This window comes from Balaenoptera acutorostrata, chromosome 5 (genome assembly GCF_949987535.1).
Source record: "Balaenoptera acutorostrata chromosome 5, mBalAcu1.1, whole genome shotgun sequence".
Lineage (NCBI taxonomy): Eukaryota > Metazoa > Chordata > Mammalia > Artiodactyla > Balaenopteridae > Balaenoptera > Balaenoptera acutorostrata.
This window is the reverse complement of record NC_080068.1, coordinates 30,325,474-30,347,892: the sequence shown is the minus strand read 5'-3', so window position 1 is coordinate 30,347,892 and position 22,419 is coordinate 30,325,474. Positions and strand designations below refer to the sequence as shown.

General features: G+C 38.9%; 1 protein-coding gene across 3 annotated transcripts in view; it reads right to left on the bottom strand.

Annotated features, from left to right (window-relative positions):
* The window catches only part of ARHGAP10 (Rho GTPase activating protein 10), a 337,610-nt gene that overhangs the window by 40,068 nt on the left and 275,123 nt on the right, over positions 1–22,419 (bottom strand). For 2 of the 3 annotated variants that reach the window (XM_057546891.1, XM_057546890.1), the window contains one exon: positions 19,944–20,094. The exons of the other annotated variant lie outside the window; for it this stretch is intronic. In XM_057546891.1, coding sequence (XP_057402874.1) covers positions 19,944–20,094 — 151 coding nt within the window. The remainder of the gene's footprint in view (positions 1–19,943; positions 20,095–22,419) is intronic. 3 annotated transcript variants of the gene reach the window in all.

Here is a 22,419-nt window from a genome sequence, read left to right as displayed (position 1 = left end):
ATATAATATGGTATCTGTAACTGTGCACTATTATTACCCTCCAAATTTTGTATCCTGTTCTTGCATTAACTATTAAAATTTTTAAGAAAAAGAGCCCACCTTTAAAATAACTAAGATAATAACCAGAGACTTAAAGAGTCACTATTTCTATTCTGACCCAAAGAGAAAAATAAAACCACAGCCATCATCACAATTCAAGCTCCAAGACTCATGTTGCTGAGTTCAGAGAACAAATATTAGTACATGGAAAATGTCAGCCATATAATTCACTGTAATAGGCTTGAAGATTTTTTTTCCCCATCCAAGGTTGACATTGGACTCCTTCTAAATACTGCCTAGAAGACACACAAGAACGCCATGCCAAGCAGAATGAGCATTTAGAAGGAGGCAGGCTGCAAAGTTGCGACCCAGAGTTCATAAAAGGCAAGGAGAGACAACTAGTTACAGGAGTAGCCTTCACAGTTGACTCAATCTCACATCATTTCTTTTTCCTCAACAGCTGGGAAGGATTCAGTAAGTACAAATAAACTGGCCACAGGTTTGTTTGGTTATATTAACTGTAGACAGCACTCTTATCTCCTGGTAATTTTTATCATGGTCCATAAGAGTTTTCTGAGTAATAACAATTGCTTGGAACTGGCCACACTGAGATAATACCTTCCCCTTCAAGATTTCTCCTCATCTTCCTAGCTACCAAAGGAAACGTTTCAAATAAGTCACTCCTGACAGCCTTAAAAATTCTATTTCATTCAGGATAAACAATACTTCGGTTGGTTTGAAAAGATGTTTCTTAGACAGCCCGGCTACCTCCTACGTTGTTAAGTGTTTCAAAGAGGGCTATAAAGAGAGTGACAGCTGCTTGAATTCAGAACTAGAAATTAAAATAAAAGCTATTAGAAGTGAAGAAAAAACCCACACCACAGGGAGACAAGCTTTAAAGAATTTTTCTCTCTTCTATAAATTCTAGTTACCTGCCATGAACTTTTTTAAGGCGTTAAATAAGACTTTTTTTTCTTCCCCCTCCAGAGAGAGGGGGAAATGTTCATCCCACACAGGAGCATAGTTAAGATTATAGAGGAAGTCATACAAGAAGGTGCCTCGTGCTTTGTCAATAACATTAGGGGGGCTGAGCTTCGAGGAGGCGTCTGGGGAGACGCCCGTGCAGGGGAAGCAGCAGGCATGATCTATGGGCAGGTCACAACTCAATCACAGCCCTGACATTTCTGGCTGCCTTTTCCAACCCATTGATCTCATCACGGTAAAAGTGAGAAATAATCTGTCGACAGAGCCTGTCACTGGATTCAAGCCGGTCTTAGATTTAACTTCACAACAAAGTAATTCCATGCCAAGGAATCATGACTTTGCTCAGAGGAGGTGGCAAAATGGCTCGGCCCTTGGAAAGTTATTATCTGGAATCTACCCATGAAGCATCATGCAAAAAAATGGTAAGAATCGAGAGAAGATTACCAAGCATAAGACAAAGATCTGCTTGCGGCCGGTTACTTGGGTTGATTATTAATCTCTGCAAGCTGATCAGATATGTCTATAAGGAAATGTCAATAGCTATAGAAGGTCTCTGAAAATCCACATCAACAATGGTCTACAGTGATTCTTCTCTCACATAAGTATCCTGATACAATTTGAGGGAGGACGGGGTAGTAACAATTCACTTACGAACGCATGTTTTCATGAAGGTCATTTCTTTTTTTTTTTTTTTTATTGGAGCACAGTTGATTAACAATGTTGTGTTAGTTTCAGGTATACAGCAAAGTGATTCAGTTATACATATACATGTATCTATTCTTTTTCAAATTCTTTTCCCATTTAGGTTATTACAGAATATTGAGCAGAGTTGTCTGTGATATACAGTAGGTCCTTGTTGGTTATCTATTTTAAATATAGCAGTGTGTACATGTCAATCCCAAACTCCCAATCTACCCCTGTAAAGATACTCTCTTGGGAACTGAGATTAGAGAGTGCATAGTTGCCGTGACTGTCAGCTCTCCATCCTTGACTTCTACAGAAATAAACATCTTTGAGTATGGTGGGGGCCGCCCATCCTTTACATAAGCCTGTGACTGAATGGATATAAGTCTGCGAGGTAAAGTAGGAGAAAACTGAGCTCTACATTGTTCATAATTATGAGACTAATCTTTCTCTAAGAAGACATAACATTTCAGTCATTACTTAACATTTCTCTGTCCACTGGCTTTCCACATACACTATTTATACCAAACTTATTTTCTAAACAAGTTACGTATAACAATATGTACTGAAGACACTAACGAGATGAGATGATTTCTTCCTTTTGATGGAAAGATGGTCTAAAGATATATATTAAAAAAAAAGCCTCAGGACAAAACTAAGACATAAACACATGGAAAAGATTTACCTATGAGCCTACAATATGGCTGATGACCTCTGTGTTGATTAGCTGCCTTCATCCTCCACACCTGGTCAGTGGAGAAGTCCCAACAACTTGCTTTAACATTTCTACCAGATATCCATTTTATTTTCAATTCCTAGTGCTGACTCAAGCCCACATCAACCTAAGCTTAAATTACTTAACCAGCCTTTTACCATGGCCTTCTTGACTCCTACAAGACAGATTTGTCCCACCCTGATTTTACAGACTGATGCATATCAGGATAGGCTCTTCCTTTAAGAAAGGAGGAAAATGGTCCTGCTTTATTGTTAACCCACCTCCCCTTAGACAGTTGTATTTTCACTTTTTTGCTTATAAAGCTCTGCATCCTCGTCATGTTCTCTACCACACTGTAGGACTACAATAATACATGTTCAACAAAATGTGCTCCAGTTAGCACATCCGGGATCCAAGTGGGAAAGTGCCAACCTAACGATACCCAAGTAAGAACTACCCTAAAATAATATTAAATCCTGCCAATTGGTTTGCAAGATGATTTTGTTTTCAACTCTTTATAAGTCATATCTTTTCTGTTGTCTAAATAAACAAACTGCTATACCATGTACAAAAGAAGACAGGCAAAGAATACCTAATTACCAAAGAAGATACAAATAAAACTAGTCCTGTGAATGTCTAGTTGTGTTTAAAATTAGAGCTAGCATAAAGGAAGAATGGGAGAGCTTAGTCAACATTCAGATGATAATCTTCTTCTCACTCATCAAACCTTCTTTTAAAATGTTTCTTCTGCCTTGAAGAGAAAATAGCAAAGAATATACCTCATACAGCCTCATGAACTTTCCTTGTATATGGGGACAAACACAACAGTCTCTCTTTATATAAAAAGGTACTAAGGGTCCGGGACCCAGCCCCATCCACCAGACATTGCACCAGCAGCCACATTCCCACCACAAGAGGGCACATGCAGCCCAAATAGGGGATACTCCCTGAATGCCTGGCTCTGGTGGCCACTCAGGAATGCACTTCTGAGCCCCACAAGGCATCTCCTAAATAAGGCCATTCCTTCAATTCTGGGAGAGATAGCTGATTTACCTAATACATAGAAACAAACACAAAATGAGGCAAAATGAGGAGACAAGGGAATATGTTCCAACAAAAGAAAAAGACAAAGCCTCAGAAAAAGAACAAAAGGAAGCAAAGATAAGCAATCTACCTGTCACAGAGTTCAAATTAATAGTCATAAAGGTACTCATTGAACTTGGGAGAATAGATGAACACAATGAGAACTTCAACAAAGAGACAGAAAATATAAGCAAGTACTAAACAGAAGTTATAACTGAACTGAAAAATACACTACAGGGGCTCACCAGCAGACTAAATGAGGTAGGAGGATGAATCAGCAAGCTGGAAGAGAAAACAACAGGACTCACCCAGACAGAGCAGCAAAAAGAAAACAAAAATTAAGTGAAGATACCTTAAGGGACCTTTGAGACAACAAGAAGAATAATATTTATATTACAGGGGTCCCAGAAGGAGAAGAGGGAGAGAAAGGGCCAGAAAACTTATTTGAAGAAATAGTGGCTGTAAACTTCCCCAATCTGTGGAAGGAAAGAGACATCCAGGTCCAGGAAGCCCAAAGAGTTCCAAGCAAGATGAAACCAAAAAGACACACACCAAGACATATTATAATTAAAATGGTAAAAGTTAAGGATAAAGAGACAATCCTAAAAGCAGCAATAGAAAAACAACTTGTTACATACAAGAAAAACCCCATAAGGCTATCAGCAAATTTTTCAGCAGAAACTTTACAGTCCAGAAGGGAGTGACACAACATATTCAAAGTGCTGAAAGAAAAAACTTCCAACCAAGAATTCTGTACCCACAAAGTTATCATTCAGAATTGAAGGAGAGATTAAGAGTTTCCCAGATAAGCTAAAGCTAAAGGAGTTTATCACCACTAAACCAGCCCTACAAGAAATGCTAAAGTGACTTCTTTAAGCTGAAAAGAAATGGCACTAATAATGAGAAAACACATAAAAGTAAAAACATCACTGGAAAAGGTAAATATGTAATACAGGTAGTGAAACCACTTAAAATGCAAACATGAAGGTTAAAAGACAAAAGTAGTAAACTTAACAAAAATTAAAATAATTAGTTAAAAGATGCACAAAATGAGATGTAAAATGTGTCATCAAAGGTATAAAATGTGATGGGGGGAGTAAAAAGATAAATTTGGACACATTCCAAAGCTTTAAGAGGTTACCAACTTAAAATGGGCTACTATTTACATAAGATGTTATATGTAAACCTCATTGAAACCACAAGGAAAAAAACCTAAACACACAAAAGAAAATGACAAAGGAATGTAAGCATAACACACACACACATGTGTGCGCGCACACGCAAAAACCCACCAAGACACAAAGGAAGCAAGAAAGAGAAGAAAGGAACAGAGAAGAACTACAAAAACAGCCAGGAAACAATTAACATAATGGCAATAAGTACATACCTGTTAATAATTACTTTAAATGTAAATAGACTAACTTTGCCCATCAAAGGCAGAACGGCTGAATGGAGAGAGACTCACTTCAGAAGAAAGAGTACACAGGGTCTCAAAGTGAAGGGACTTAAAAAGACATTCCATGCAAATGGAAATGAGAGAAAGCTGGAGAAACTACACTCATATCAGACAAAATGGATTTTAAAACAAAGACTGTAATAAAGGACAAAGAAGGGCATTACATAATGATAAAGGGGTCAATACAGCAAGAAGATATAAGATTTATAAATGTATATGCACACAGCAGAGGAGCACCAAGATATAGGAAAGCAAATATAAATGGACATAAAGAGATATTAAAGGCAATACAATAATAGTGGGGGACTTTAACACCTCACTTATATCAATGGATAGATCATCCAGACAGAAAATCAATATGGAAACACTGAATTTAAACAACACATCAGACCAAATGGACTTAATAGATATATACAAATACAGAATATTCCATCCAAAAGCAGAATACACACTCTTTTCAAGTGCATATGGAACATTCTCCAAGACAGATTACATGTTAGGTCTCTAAACAAGTCTCAAGAAAACTGAAATCATATCAAGCATTTTCTCCAACCACAATGGTATGAAACTAGAAATCGATCACAAGAAACAAAAGGAAAAACCACAAAAACATGGAGATAAGCCAACATGCTACTGAGCAACCAATGGCTCATTGAAGAAATCAAAGGAGAAATTAAAAAATACCGAGATAAATAAAAACAGAAATACGACATGCCAAAATCAACAAGATGTAGCAAAGAAAGTTCATAGCAATACAGGCCTACTTCAAGAAACAAGAAAAACTCCAAATAAACAACATAACTTCACACCCAAAGGAACTGTAAAAAGAAGAACAACATCGTCCAAAATTAGTAGAAGGAAGGAAATAATCAAGAGTGGAAATAAATGAAAGAGATTAAAAAAAACAATAGAAAAGATCAATGAAACTACGATCTGGTTCTCTGAAAACACAAAATTGACAAGCCTTTAGCTAGACTCACCAAGGGAAAAAAAGAGAGGGCTCAACTAAATAAAATCAGAGATCAAAGACGGGAAGTAACAACCAGAGAAATACAAAGAATCATAAGAAACTACAGACAATTACAAGCTAACAAATTGGACAACCTAGAAGTGCATCAATTTCTAGAAACACACAATCTTCAAAACTGAATCATGAAGAAATAGAAAATCTGAATAGACCGATTACTAGTAAGGAGGTTGAAACAGTAATCCAAAAATCTCCCAACAAACAAAAGCCCAGGCAGATGGCTTCACTGGTGAATTCTACAAAACACTCAAAGATTTAATACCTATCCTTCTCAAACTCTTCCAAAAAAATTGAAGAAGAGAGAAATCTTCCAAACACATTTTATGAAGCCAGCATTACCCTGATGCCAAAACCAAACAAGAACACCACAAAAATAGAAAATTACAAGCCTATATCCTTGATGAACACAGATGAAAAAAATCCTCAACAAAATATTAGCAAACGAAATCCAATGATACATTAAATACATTAAGAGGATCTTACATCATGATCAAGTGGGATTTATTCCAGGGATGTAAGATTGGTTCAACATCCATAAATCAATCAACATGATACATCACATCAACAAAATTAAGGATAAAAACCATATGATCATCTCAACAGATGCCAAAAAAGCATTTCACAAAATTCAAAACTCTCAACAAAGTTGGTATACAGGGCATGTACCTTTACATAATTGAGGCCATATATGACAAACCCACAGCTAACATCATATCCTAACAGTGAAAAGCTAAAAGCTTGTCCTGTAAGATCAGGAAAAAGACAAGGATGCCCACTCTTGCCTTACTTTTATTCAACATAGTACTGAAAGTCCTAGCCACAACAATTAGGTAAGAAAAAGAAATAAAAGACATCCAAACCAGAAAGGAAGAAGTAAAACTGTCACTACCCACAGATGACATGATACCATATAGAGAAAACCCTAAAGCCTCCACCAAAAAAACAGTTAGAATAAATGAATTCATTAAAGTTGCAGGATACAAAACCAATATACAGAAATCTGTGGCATTTATATACACTAATAGCAAACTACCAGAAACAGAAACTAAGAAAACAATCCCATTTACAATTGCAACAAAAAGAATGAAATACCTGGAAATCAATTTAACCAAGGAGGTGAAAGACCTGTAAACTGAAAATTATAAGGCACTGGAAAGAAACTGAAGAAAACACAAATATATGGAAAGATATTCCATGCTCATGGATTAGAAGAATTTATATTGCTAAAATATCCATGCTCTCTACAGATTCAATGAAATCCCTATCAAAATGCCAATGGGATATTTCACAGAAGCAGAACAAATAATTCCAAAAATTGTATGGAACCACAAAAGACCCCAAATGGCCAAAACAATCTTGAGAAAGAACAACAAAACTGGAGGTATTACACTCCTTGTCTTCCAACGATACTACAAAGCTATAGTAATCTAAACAGTGTGGTACTGGAACAAAAACAGACACACAGATCAATAGAACAGAATGAGAGTCCAGAAATAAACCTTCACATACATGGATAATTAAATTATGACAAAGGAGCAAATAACATACAATAGAGAATGACAGTCTCTTCAATAAACGGCATTGGGAAAACTGGACAGCAACATGCAAAAGAAAGAAACTAGACCACTATCTTACACCACACACAAAAATCAACTCAAAATGGATTAAACACTTGAATGTAAGAGCTGAAACCATAAAATTCCTAGAAGAAAACAGAGGTGGTAACATCACTGACATCGGTCTTGGCTATGTTTCTGTGGATCTGACTTCAAAGGCAAGGGAAACAAAAGGAAAAATAAACAAATGAGACTACATCAAACTAAAAAGCTTCTGCACAGTGAAGGAAACCATCAACCAAATGAAAAGGCAACCTACTGAATGGGAGATGATATTAGCAAATCACATATCCAATAAGGCATTAATATCTAAAAATATCAAAATATATAAAGAACTCATACAACTTAACAACAAAAGCAAAAATAAATAAATAAAACAACCCAACTGAAAAATGGTCAGAGGATGTGAACAGACGTTTTCCAAAAGAACACATAGAGATGGCCAAAAGACTCATGAAAAGGTGTTCAATATCATCCATTGTTAGGAAAATGCAAATCAAAACCACAATGAGATATCACCTCATACCTGTTAGAATGGCTATTAACAAAGACAATAAATAACAAATGCTGGAGAGGATGTGGAGAAAAGGGAACCCTAGTACACCGTTTCTGGAAATGTAACTTGGTACAGCCACTAGGGAAAACAGAAAACAGTATGGAGGTTCCTCAAAGAGTTAAGAAGAGAACTACCATACAACCCAGCTATTCCTCTTCTGGGTATTTATCCAAAGAACACAAAAACATTAATTCGAAAAGACACATGCACCCCAATTTTCATTGCAGCATTATTTACAATAGTCAAGATATGGAAACAACGTGTCCATCAATAGATGAATATATATATATGTGTACCATACATATTGCATATGTATGCATGCAACTCAGCCATGACAAAGAATGAAATCTTGATATTTGTGACAGCATAGATGGACATTAGAGGTATTTTGCTATGTGAAGTAAGTCAGAGAGAGAAAGACAAATACCATATGATTTCACTCACAACTGAAATCTTAAAAAACAAAACAAATGAACAAAATAAAACAAACACATAGATACAGAGAACAGATTAGTGGTTACCAGAGAGGAAGAGGGTTGGGGAGTGGATGAAAGGGGTAAAAGGGGTCAGGTGTATGGTGATGGCTGATAACTAGACCTGTGGCGGCGATCACTGTGTAGTGTATACAGATGTCAAATTATAATGCTGTACACCTGAAATTTATATAATTAAAAAAAGAGGTAGGAAGGACATAAATTTGGAGTGGGCAGGTATAAACAAAAACACAACCTACACTAAACTTTTTTAGAGTTACTTTACTACCACTTCTAAGGAAATAAAAACACAGAAAGATAACCTGACAACGAAATAAAAGGAAGCCTTTGATTTTTGCATCTTCTTTTTAGCACTTAGCAGCCTACCTCATATTTTGCTATTTCCCAACAATTGATGTTGCCAAATCTACTCAGCTTTGAGGTTTGTGAGACTATTAAATGCTATATGAAAATGAACGATATGGCTTCTACAAAATAATAAAAAGAATTTCAGAAAAAATTTAACAGCTGCTCTATTTAAAGAAATCTAGCTAGATAATATATCCATTTCAGTTCATCTTAATCATCAACGGAGATCTTTAAGCAAGTAACTAGAATTTTAAAGTCTTCTGAAAATGACAAGTTTAATACCATTAAATCACATGTTAAAAAGGAAAATAAATGAGCATTGTGTATGCAGTATGGCTAAATGTGCCAATGCCAATTAAAGCCTTTGTTAAAGTAAAGATACTAAGTGTCTTTAATTAAACTTGGGGGGCGGGGTTGAAAAAAACACAATAAAAACGATGTCTAACCAGCAGAGGGTGTCTCTCCTATTTCACACCAGCTAAGCTAGGATTCTCCACTTCTAGGTCTATCCTACTTCAGCTCATGCTAACAGGCTTGCTGACTGCTAATAACGACTTTCTGATCTGCCTAATGCTGAACTGAAACCAATTCTGAGTGTTTTCCAGGGTTGCCTGTTGGGTCCATCGTATGGTTTCGTACCCTACTCAATGCAGAAGAAGAAATAACACACCACAAAACCACTTCACTCAAATACCAAATCTGTGACCAAATCATACAGCTGAAGCAAGTCTCCAGTCATCCAAACTAGTTCCTTGAATCTTGGCAAATCATCTACCTAACTTTAAACAAAAATAATTTGTCCTGGATTTTATTAAGTCAAATTTAACTTGTACTACAGTGAATAAATGGGGGGAGGGGAAAGGTGGAAACATATTTGCATTTAAACCTTCTATCGGACTCATAATAAACTAAAAAATTTGGAAAAATCATCAACCAAAGTTGGCTAATAATGCATACCTTAACCAAAACTAGATAAACATGGGAAGTGACTCAACTACCATCAATAAGAAAAAATACATAAAAAGATTAAACTTTTGAAAATTTCAAATAGAGTTGACAATTAGATGACTCGGGCTACTGAAAAACATTTAAGTCCTGGTGATAAGAAGAGATTTTTTTTTTTTTTGAAAGGGTAGAGTATTCAATGTGCTAAGTAATAATCAATAACATAGCCTTTTAATATCCTTTCCCTGTATGCTTCCTTTCAAAAGCATTTTCACCACCTCTTCATTTATTTCTTTTTTTAGAATATGCAAAATATGGATCCCACTTTGTTCTCCCTGAAATAATTCTTTTTCACACAACTTGAGTTTCACTAAAGCTTAGCTACAAATAATTGGTGGGGGGCGGGGTGGGGGGAGCGGAGAGGATAAATAACAGGTTTTAATTGCTTTATCTTATGACCTGTAAGATAAAACAAAATCACCCCATGACCAAAATCATGGGCTTTTCTGATTCTAACAACTTCCAAAAAAATCAAAGGCTGCAATCCAGAAGGATCAATGTAAAGTTATAAAAAGACAAAATGTGGTGCCCCAGACATACTCCTACTAAAATGGAAGCAGGAAACAGTGGTCTTTGCTACATTTCTATGGATTTTTCCTTTTCTAAAGAATAATTAGGGATTGGAGAAGATGGCGGAAGAGTAAGACGTGGAGATCACATTCCTTCCCACAGATACAGTAGAAATACATCTACACGTGGAACTGCTCCTACAGAACACCCACTGAACGCTGGCAGAAAACGTCCGACCTCCAAAAAGGCAAGAAACTCCCCCCGTACTTGGGTAGGGCAAAAGAAAAAAGAAATAACAGAGACAAAAGAATAGGGACGGCACCTGCACCAGTGGGAGGGAGCCGTGAAGGAGGAAAGGTTTCCACGCACTAGGAGCCCCTTCGCGGGCGGAGACTGCGGGTGGCGGAGGGGGGAAGCTTCGGAGCCACGGAGGAGAGCGCAGCCACAGAGGTGCGGAGGGCAAAGCGGAGAGGTTCCCGCACAGAGGCTCGGCGCCGAGCAGCACTCACCAGCCCGAGAGGCTTGTCTGCTCCCCCGCCGGGGCGGGCAGGGCTGGGAGCTGAGGCTCGGGCTTCGGTCGGATCGCAGGGAGAGGACTGGGGCTGTCGGCGTGAACACAGCCTGAAGGGGTTAGCGCACCACAGCTAGCCCGGAGGGAGTCCGGGAAAAAGTCTGCGGCTGCCGAAGAGGCAAGAGACTTTTTCTTGCCTCTTTGTTTCGCGGCGGGCAAGGAGAGGGGATTCAGAGCGCCGCCTAAACGAACTCCAGAGAAGGGCGCGAGCCACGGCGATCAGCGCGGACCCCAGAGACGGGTGTGAGACGCTGGGGCTGCTGCTGCCGCCTCCAAAAAGCCTGTGTGTGAGCACAGGTCACTCTCCACACCTCCCCTCCCGGGAGCCTGTGCAGCCTGCCACTGCCAGGGTCCCGGGATCCGGGGACAACATCCCCGGGAGAACGCACTGCGCGCCTCGAGCTGGTGCAAGGTCATGCCGGCCTCGGCCGCCGCAGGCTCGCCCCGCCTCCTCCGTACCGCTCCCTCCCCGCGGCCTGGGTGAGCCAGAGCCCCCGAAGCAGCTGCTCCTTTAACCCCGTCCTGTCTGGGCGGGGAACAGATGCCCTCAGGCGACCTACACGCAGAGGCGGGTCCAAATCCAAAGCTGAACCCCAGGAGCTGTGCGAACAGGGAAGAGAAGGGGAAATCTCTCCCAGCAGCCTCAGGAGCAGCGGATTAAAACTCCACAAACAACGTGATGTGCCTGCATCTGCTGAATACCTGAATAGACAACGAATCAGCCCAAATTCAGGAGGGGGACTCTGGGAGCAGGAGATATTAATCTTTCCCCTTTTCCTTTTTTTGTGAGTGTATATGTATATGCTTCTGGGTGAGATTTTGTCTGTATAGCTTTGCTTTACAATAGCTTTATTTTACTTCACTATATTATAGCCTCTTTCTTTCTTTCTTTCTATTTTTTCTCCCTTTTACTCTGAGCCGTGTGGACGAAAGGCTCTTGGTGCTCCAGCCAGGCATCAGGGCCGTGCCTCTGAGGTGGGAGAGCCAACTACAGAACACTGGTCCACAAGAGAGCTCCCAGCTCCACGTAATACCAAACGGCGAAAATCTCTCAGAGATCTCCATCTCAACATCAAGACCCAGCTTCACCCAACGACCAGCAAGCTACAGTGCTGGACACCCCATGCCAAACAACTAGCTAGACAGGAACACAACCCCATCCATTAGCAGAGAGGCTGCCTAAAATCAAAATAAGGCCACAGACACCCCAAAATACACCACCAGACGTGGACGTGCCCACCAGAAAGACAAGATCCAGCCTCATCCACCAGAGCTCAGGCACTAGTTCCCTCCACCAGGAAGCCTACACAACCCACTGAACCAACCTTAGCCGCTGGGGACAGATACCAAAAACAACGGGAACTACGAACCTGCAGCCTGTGAAAAGGAGACCCCAAACACAGTAAGATAGGCAAAATGAGACGACAGAAAAACACACAGCAGATGAAGGAGCAGGCTCAAAACACACTGGACTTAACAAATGAAGAGGAAATAGGTAGTCTACCTGAAAAAGAATTCAGAATAATGATAGTAAGGATGATCCAAAATCTTGGAAATAGAATAGACAAAATGCAAGAAACATTTAACAAGGATGTAGAAGAACTAAAGAGGAACCAAGCAATGATGAAAAACACAATAAATGAAATTAAAAATACTCTAGATGGGATCAATAGTAGAATAACTGAGGCAGAAGAAAGGATAAGTGACCTGGAAGATAAAATGGTGGAAATAACTACTACAGAGCAGGATAAAGAAAAAAGAATGAAAAGAACTGAGGACAGTCTCAGGGACCTCTGGGACAACATTAAACGTGCCAACATTCGAATTATAGGGGTACCAGAAGAAGAAGAGAAAAAGAAAGGGACTGAGAAAATTTTTGAAGAGATTATAGTTGAAAACTTCCCTAATATGGGAAAGGAAATAGTTAATCAAGTCCTGGAAGCACAGAGAGTCCCATACAGGATAAACCCAAGGAGGAACACGCCAAGACACATATTAATCAAACTGTCAAAAATTAAATATAAGGAAAACATATTAAAGGCAGCAAGGGAAAAAAAACAAATAACACACAAGGGAATCCCCATAAGGTTAACATCTGATCTCTCAGCAGAAACTCTGCAAGCCAGAAGGGAGTGGCAGGATATACTTAAAGTCATGAAGGAGAAAAACCTACAACCAAGATTACTCTACCTAGCAAGGATCTCATTCAGATTCGATGGAGAAATTAAAACCTTTACAGACAAGCAAAAGCTGAGAGAGTTCAGCACCACCAAACCAGCTTTACAACAAATGCTAAAGGAAATTCTCTAGGCAAGAAACACAAGAGAAGGAAAACACCTACAATAACAAACCCAATACATTTAAGAAAATGGGAATAGGAACATACATATCGATAATTACCTTGAATGTAAATGGATTAAATGCTCCCACCAAAAGACACAGGCTGGCTGAATGGATACAAAAACAAGACCCATACATATGCTGTCTACAAGAGACCCACTTCAGACCTAGGGACACATACAGACTGAAAGTGAGGGGATGGAAAAAGATATTCCATGCAAATGGAAATCAAAAGAAAGCTGGAGTAGCAATTCTCATATCAGACAAAATAGACTTTAAAATAAAGACTATTACAAGAGACAAAGAAGGACACTATATAATGATCAAGGGATCGATCCAAGAGGAAGGTATAACAATTGTAAATATTTATGCACCCAACATAGGAGCACCTCAATACATAAGGCAAATACTAACAGCCATAAAAGGGGAAATTGACAGCAACACAATCATAGTAGGGGACTTTAACACCCCACTTTCACCAATGGACAGATCATCCAAAATGAAGATAAATAAGGAAACACAAGCTTTAAATGATACATTAAACAATATGGACTTAATTGATATTTATAGGACATTCCACCCAAAAACAACAGAATACACATTTTTCTCAAGTGCTCATGGAACATTCTCCAGGATAGATCATATCTTGGGTCACAAATCAAGCCTAGGTCAATTTAAGAAAATTGAAATCGTATCAAGTATCTTTTCCGACCACAACGCTATGAGACTAGATATCAATTACAGGAAAAGATCTGTAAAAAATACAAACACATGGAGGCTACACAATACATTACTTAATAACGAAGTGATTACTGAAGAAATCAAAGGGGAAATCAAAAAATACCTAGAAACAAATGACAATGGAGACACGACGACCCAAAACCTATGGGACACAGCAAAAGCAGTGCTAAGAGGGAAGTTTATAGCAATACAAGCCTACCTCAAGAAACAGGAAACATCTCGAATAAACAACCTAACCTTGCACCTAAAGCAATTAGAGAAAGAAGAACAAAAAAACCCCAAAGCCAGCAGAAGGAAAGAAATTATAAAGATCAGGTCAGAAATAAATGAAAAAGAAATGAAGGAAACAATAGCAAAAATCAATGAAACTAAAAGCTGGTTCTTTGAGAAGATAAACAAAATTGATAAACCATTAGCCAGACTCATCAAGAGAAAAAGGGAGAAGACTCAGATCAATAGAATTAGAAATGAAAAAGGAGAAGTAACCACTGACACTGCAGAAATACAAAAGATCATGAGAGATTACTACAAGCAACTCTATGCCAATAAAATGGACAACCTGGAAGAAATGGACAGATTCTTAGAAATGCACAAACTGCCGAGACTGAACCAGGAAGAAATAGAAAATATGAACAGACCAATCACAAGCACTGAAATTGAAACTGTGATTAAAAACCTTCCAACAAACAAAAGCCCAGGACCAGATGGCTTCACAGGCGAATTCTATCAAACATTTAGAGAAGAGCTAACACCTATCCTTCTCAAACTCTTCCAAAATATTGCAGAGGGAGGAACACTCCCAAACTCATTCTACGAGGCCACCATCACCCTGATACCAAAACCAGACAAAGATGTCACAAAGAAAGAAAACTACAGGCCAATATCACTGATGAACATAGATGCAAAAATCCTCAACAAAATACTAGCAAACAGAATCCAACAGCACATTAAAAGGATCATACACCATGATCAAGTGGGGTTTATCCCAGGAATGCAAGGATTCTTCAATATACGCAAATCAATCAATGTGATACACCATATTAACAAATTGAAGGAGAAAAACCATATGATCATCTCAATAGATGCAGAGAAAGCTTTTGACAAAATTCAACACCCATTTATGATAAAAGCCCTGCAGAAAGTAGGCATAGAGGGAACTTTCCTCAACATAATAAAGGCCATATATGACAAACCCACAGCCAACATTGTCCTCAATGGTGAAAAACTGAAACCATTTCCACTAAGATCAGGAACAAGACAAGGTTGCCCACTCTCACCACTATTATTCAACATAGTTTTGGAAGTGTTAGCCACAGCAATCAGAGAAGACAAAGAAATAAAAGGAATCCAAATCGGAAAAGAAGAAGTAAAGCTGTCACTATTTGCAGACGACATGATACTATACATAGAGAATCCTAAAGAGGCTACCAGAAAACTCCTAGAGCTAATTAATGAATTTGGTAAAGTAGCAGGATACAAAATTAATGCACAGAAATCTCTTGCATTTCTCTACACTAATGACGAAAAATCTGAAAGTGAAATTAAGAAAACACTCCCATTTACCATTGCAACAAAAAGAATAAAATATCTAGGAATAAACCTACCTAAGGAGACAAAAGACCTGTATGCAGAAAATTATAAGACACTGATGAAAGAAATTAAAGATGATACAAATAGATGGAGAGATATACCATGTTCCTGGATTGGAAGAATCAACATTGTGAAAATGTCTCTATTACCCAAAGCAATCTACAGATTCAATGCAATCCCTATCAAACTACCACTGGCATTTTTCACAGAACTAGAACAAAAAATTTCACAATTTGTATGGAGACACAAAAGACCCCGAATAGCCAAAGCAATCTTGAGAACGAAAAATGGAGCTGGGGGAATCAGGCTCCCTGACTTCAGACTATATTACAAAGCTTCAGTAATCAAGACAGTTTGGTATTGGCACAAAAACAGAAATATAGATCAATGGAACAGGATAGAAAGCCCAGAGATAAACCCACACACATATGGTCAACTTATCTTTGATAAAGGAGGCAAGCATATACAGTGGAGAAAAGACAGCCTCTTCAATAAGTGGTGCTGGGAAAATTGGACAGGAACATGTAAAAGTATGAAATTAGAACACTCCCTGACACCATGCACAAAAATAAACTCAAAATGGATTAAAGACCTAAGTGTAAGGGCAGACACTATCAAACTCTTAGAGGAAAACATAGGCAGAACACTCTATGACATACATCACAGCAAGATTCTTTTTGACCCAGCTCCCAGAGAAATGGAAATAAGAACACAAATAAACAAATGGGACCTAATGAAACTGAAAAGCTTTTGCACAGCAAAGGAAACCATAAACAAGACCAAAAGACAACCCTCAGAATGGGAGAAAATATTTGCAAATGAAGCAACTGACAAAGGATTAATCTCCAAGATTTACAAGCAGCTCATGCAGCTCAATAACAAAAAAACGAACAACCCAATCCAAAAATGGGCAGAAGATCTAAATAGACATTTCTCCAAAGAAGATATACAGATGGCCTACAGACACATGAAAGAATGCTCAACATCATTAATCATTAGAGAAATGCAAATCAAAACTACAATGAGATATCATCTCACACCGGTCAGAATGGCCATCATCAAAAAATCTAGAAACAGTAAATGCTGGAGAGGGTGTGGAGGAAAGGGAACACTCTTGCACTGTTGGTGGGAATGTAAATTGATACAGCCACTATGGAGAACAGTATGGAGGTTCCTTAAAAACTACAAATAGAACTACCATACGACCCAGCAATCCCACTACTGGGCATATACCCTGAGAAAACCATAGGTCAAAAAGAGTCATGTACCAAAATGTTCATTGCAGCTCTATTTACAATAGCCAGGACATGGAAGCAACCTAAGTGTCCATCGACAGATGAATGGATAAAGAAGATGTGGCACATATATACAATGGAATATTACTCAGCCATAAAAAGAAATGAAATGGAGGTATTTGTAATGAGGTGGATGGAGTTAGAGTCTGTCATACAGAGTGAAGTAAGTCAGAAAGAGAAAAACAAATACAGTATGCTAACACATATATATGGAATCTAAGGGAAAAAAAAAAAAAAAAAAGGCCATGAAGAACCTAGTGGCAAGACAGGAATAAAGACACAGACCTACTAGAGAATGGACTTGAGGATATGGGGAGGGGGTGGGGTGAGATGTGACAGGGTAAGAGAGTGTCATGGACATATATACACTACCAAATGTAAAATAGATAGCTAGTGGGAAGCAGCCGCATAGCACAGGGAGATCAGCTCGGTGCTTTGTGACCACCTAGAGGGGTGGGATGGGGAGGGTGGGAGGGAGGGAGATGCAAGAGGGAAGAGAAATGGGAACATATTGTATATGTATAACTGATTCACTTTGTTATAAAGCAGATGCTAACACACTATTGTAAGGCAATTATACTTCAATAAAGATGTTTGAGGAAAAAAAAAAAAAAAGAATAATTAACTATACCCCGGAGGTGAGTACTTTTGCTGTATACATCTAGTAGAAAGTCAGTAGGGTTTTTCTATGTTCATAGTTTGACACAATGCAGAGATTTTTCTTCGGAAATTATCTGATTCTTTTCAGAATTGTGGTCTAATTTTATATCTGGATAAAAATTACTACAAAAGATACCAAATCTAAGATGTCTGTATTTGTAATTTTACTCTCTTCATATTTTTTGGTGCTGCTCTGAACATTTTCTCTGAGAAAAAACCATGGAATCATATATTTGAAGGAACTAAAAATTAGATGTGTAACATGAACTTGATTTTTACTGCACATGGAACCAATATTGTCAACAATTAATTTGTTATTTTTTTATTAAGAAACTATTAGGTGGTTAGCACTGTGCAAGGTGCTAATGGAAATAAAAGGCTCATCTTTTGCTTTGAAAATTCTCGAATGGGTCAGAATTTGTGTAAATAGTGGAAGAGAAAACCAAAAAAAAAAAAAAAAAAAAAAGACAAAATGTAGAATAAAACATCATATAGACGGTGAACATAAAAACAGACTATAGGAATTAAATGTTTGTCCATCTTCTTTTTTCCCTTATAATTAAAGAGTTTTAAAGAATTTTTATATGGCCTAAAAATTAGGAGAGCTATGATTGCACACCATTTTGAGTATTTCCATAAAAGATGTGCTAAATACCACTTCAGCAGCGTCTTACCCATTAATAATAATCATTCAGCAACCCAATGATCAAAAGATTAGTAAACTATGCACACATGACTGGATATTCTGATTCAATTCCTAAAAGTACCCCCCAGAGTAGATGTGATTCCCTCTTTGGTCATTTCCTTTATGAAATAGAGTCAATTCAGTTTTGCTCAAGGGCCGATGAGCCCAAGTACGTATTGTTTTACGTCGCCTTGATTTTGCTCCCGTCCTACTTTCCAACATTTGCCTCGTTCACTAATTTTTTAACACTTCCACCAGAGGACAAGTGAGATATAAGACAAGGTGCAATTCAAACCAGTCAGCTTTACTCCTGATTAGCAACTCTGTTGAGAGAGTGAACACGAGAAAGGAGAGAGAGAATAAGAAGTTGGCTGGGCTCAGAAGCTGAAACTAAGGGCTAAAAGGAAGCTCTGAAAGTACAGGTTGACTTTAATAAATCATGCCCTTTCTCTGGAAAATGAGGACCTGATTGTAAAACTAACGTGTGTGTGTGTGTGTGTGTGTGTGTGTGTGTAATATATTATATAAGTGTTTATTTATATATATATATATATACACACACACACACACACGCACACACTACAGGAGGCATTCTGAGTCCTCCTGTACAGACCCCCTGAGAGTTAGTTAAAGACAGGTGTCACCTGCTTGCATGGGTCTTTGGATATTAGCTATGTGACATTTCATTATACAGCTGGTTATGATGGAGGTATTGTATGTTTCTATCTTCATTTCCTCCTTCCCTTTGACAATCACCTCACACCTCCAAACCAATAAAACCTTGGTAGTTTCGATCTTATTCTCCACGCCAATAATTACGTGATTACAAATCAGCAACTGGGGTCTCCCCATGGCTCACAGCCTTGTTTTGTAGGGATCAGTGTTTAAAATTCCAATTTCTAGGCTCCGGTAAAAACGAGGCAATCTGGCAATACTGAGACAAGGTGGCCACGTGACAACAGAGAGCTGGAACGGGGTGGCTTGGATGGAAAGTAAGGACTTCCACTGGTCAGAGTCCCACTGCAGCTCGGCCCACTCAGCCGAGCCCCCGACCGTGGTCCATTTGCCACCCCGCCGCAGGATGAGACACCTGCCTTACAAGAAAGTCAGAAAACCGGGCGGTGCAGAAGCACAGACCCCAGCGCCACAGGGACCCATGCCTTTGATCTCAATGCATTTAACATCAGACTCCAATGTGCTCCTCTCATGAAAGATCTACTTTCATTTTAGTTCCTCTTCCATTTGTCTCGGGGTTATGTAACCTCACAGGAAGTCACACAAGTCTCCCCAAAAAGAAATTTTAGCTGTCTTTTCAAAGTAAAAAAAAAAGAACCGTGAATAACAAAGACAAACACAAAACTGAAACGTGCATTCTCTCCCTGACAAGGAAAGCTTTACCCTCCCTGTTAATCTCAAAAATCATAATCTTAAGGGGAAAAGAAGTTAAAATCCAAAGGATGGAAAACCATGGCCCGCCCTGGGGACATAGACTTTGCCATATTCTCAACAGACTGTCAAGAAGAAACATGTAATTAACATCTTACCATCTTCCAGTTCAAGACAAAGATTATATACAGCCACGGGCCTCTTAGTCCTCTGGCCCTGTCTCTTCGATTGCCTTGGTGGAGCATTTGGGGGTGACGCTGACAGGGTGACTGGGTCAGGCAGTGTGGCATCAGGCAGGGTCCTAAAAATCTGCCATCAAAACATGAAGGACATTAATTGTTTTCCATGAACAGAAACCTGGGTTTTGCAACAGTATACCAGTACCGAACAACATCTGGAGTTCATCCAAAAGGGACTGCTGGGGCCAAAAATCCATGCCTTCAAATTTTAGGTTATTAAGTCATCAGTCTTTATTTTTTAAAGAGAGATTTCAAAATAAAATTTCTCATTAAAATTAAGTAAAAGCAGCATCCAATCATTATATTTCAAAATAGATTCATGCCCAAACTAAACAAGTATAACCATCTTCACCAGATGTAGACAATACCACGGCTCTTCATCCACAAAGGAAGCAATCGGGATAAAACATTAAAAACAAATATCCCATTCAATTTCACACAGAGTTATATTTATGCCAAAATGCTAGTCTCAATTTTTTTTTTCAGACTACATAAACAGAAACATATGATCGCAGATATTTTTTACACATTTAAAAATAGCCTGTGCTTTACGAAATTACCTTTCGGATTCCCACGAGCATTTTTCAGAAAACAAACGCTTTGTAGATTTTACCAATTCGTTTAATACCTTCCAGCTTCTCTTAAATGTTTCCCTTCCATTTATGCAACCTAGAGTATCAGCACCTTGATTATCTACAGTGTCATCCATCGATCAGCAATAACAACATTAATTAAAATGTGCTGCTTCTTTGCTTAGCCGTATTTTTTTTCTCTTGAGAAAAACAAACTGTGCCGTAAAGGGAAGCATATCACACTGAGGTGATTTATAATAAAATTTTCATAGCTGCCAAGACCTGAGTTCGGAAGCTTCCTGTCCCCAACGACACTGGAGTCCCTTCAGCCCTCAATGAAGTCATAACATAAAATATTTAGACATCACCCCGACACTGTATCTCCAGAGGGCTGGTGTTCTAAAGGTAGATGCTCGAAGAAAGCCAGCTAGCGTTAAACAAACCGCAAACATAAAACTCACAATAAAAGGCACTGTGTGAAAGCCCCACTGTTACAAGGAGATTATTATTTATGTATTTGAATAAAACCAGGCACATGACCTATGTGTACGAGTGAGCGTATCGCATATATGTATCACATTTAATAGCTAACAAACCTGTCAGAATTATATTCACAGTCTAAAAGTTCTCACCTAAAAACTATTATATACCAACAGAAATAAACAATTTCAACAGAGCATTAGCTTTATAGTACCATACTGCCCCCTCATGTGTAAACGGAATAAAAAACGGTTTAAATTACTGTGGACAAATATTCGCTAGTGAAAAGTTAATTTTGTGCTCCAACTGGTAACCTGCTAATACCATATTTCCACAGACTTTGTGCTCCAATAGGGCAGTCTGGCAAACAGCAAACTACTCATCTGCCCAAAATCCTCTGCTGTCCCTACTAGAGAATGGACCTGAGGACACAGGGAGGGGGAAGGGGAAGCCAGGATGAAGTTAGAGAGTGGCATGGACATATATACACTACCAAATGTAAAATAGCTAGCTAGTGGGAAGCAGCCGCATAGCACAGGGAGATCAGCTCGGTGCTTTGTGACCACCTAGAGGGGTGGGATAGGGAGGGTGGGAGGGAGACGCAAGAGGGAGGAGATAAGGGGATATATGCATATGTATAGCTGATTCACTTTGTTATACAGCAGAAACTAACACACCATTGTAAAGCAGTTACACTCCAATAAAGATGTTAAAAAAAATCCTCTGCTGTCTAGACTATCATCCACATCTGGATTTATTGCCATCTCTCATTGTTCAAATTAAGGAAGGTTGTGAAGTAGAGGGAACAGGAGAGAAGTTAGGGTGTGAAGAGGATGACAGTGGTGAAGGAGAGAAGAAAAGGTGGGAAAACTTGATCCCATCAAAAGAAACTAGCACCTGTGTGTGACCAACACTGGGAATATAGCTCATTGACTTATGTTCGATCTTTACAAACATGGCACATGGCTCTGGAATGTTACTCGAATAGGAAACCAAACAACACAGAGCCAATATACCAAAGTATAAATAAACAGTGGAAAGGTTATATCCTAAGAACCGGCACTGGATAGCTGATAACCTTCCGAGCAGCCCTTCCTGGAAGATCGCATTGAGTGAAATGAGGCAAATGCTGACAATGGTTTCCCCTCCCTGCCCCACTCTCCTCCACCACCACACAGGGTGAGGGTGAGGGCAGTAAGGTGTGAGAGCAGCCCCGGTCTGCAGAGCCAGAATACCAAGCAAACCGGGACCCAAGAGTGTGACTCCAATGTTCCTGGGGGGCTGATCTGAGACATCCCAGAGCTGGGCCTCCAGAAGTCTCCAGAAGACTTATGACATCGTTC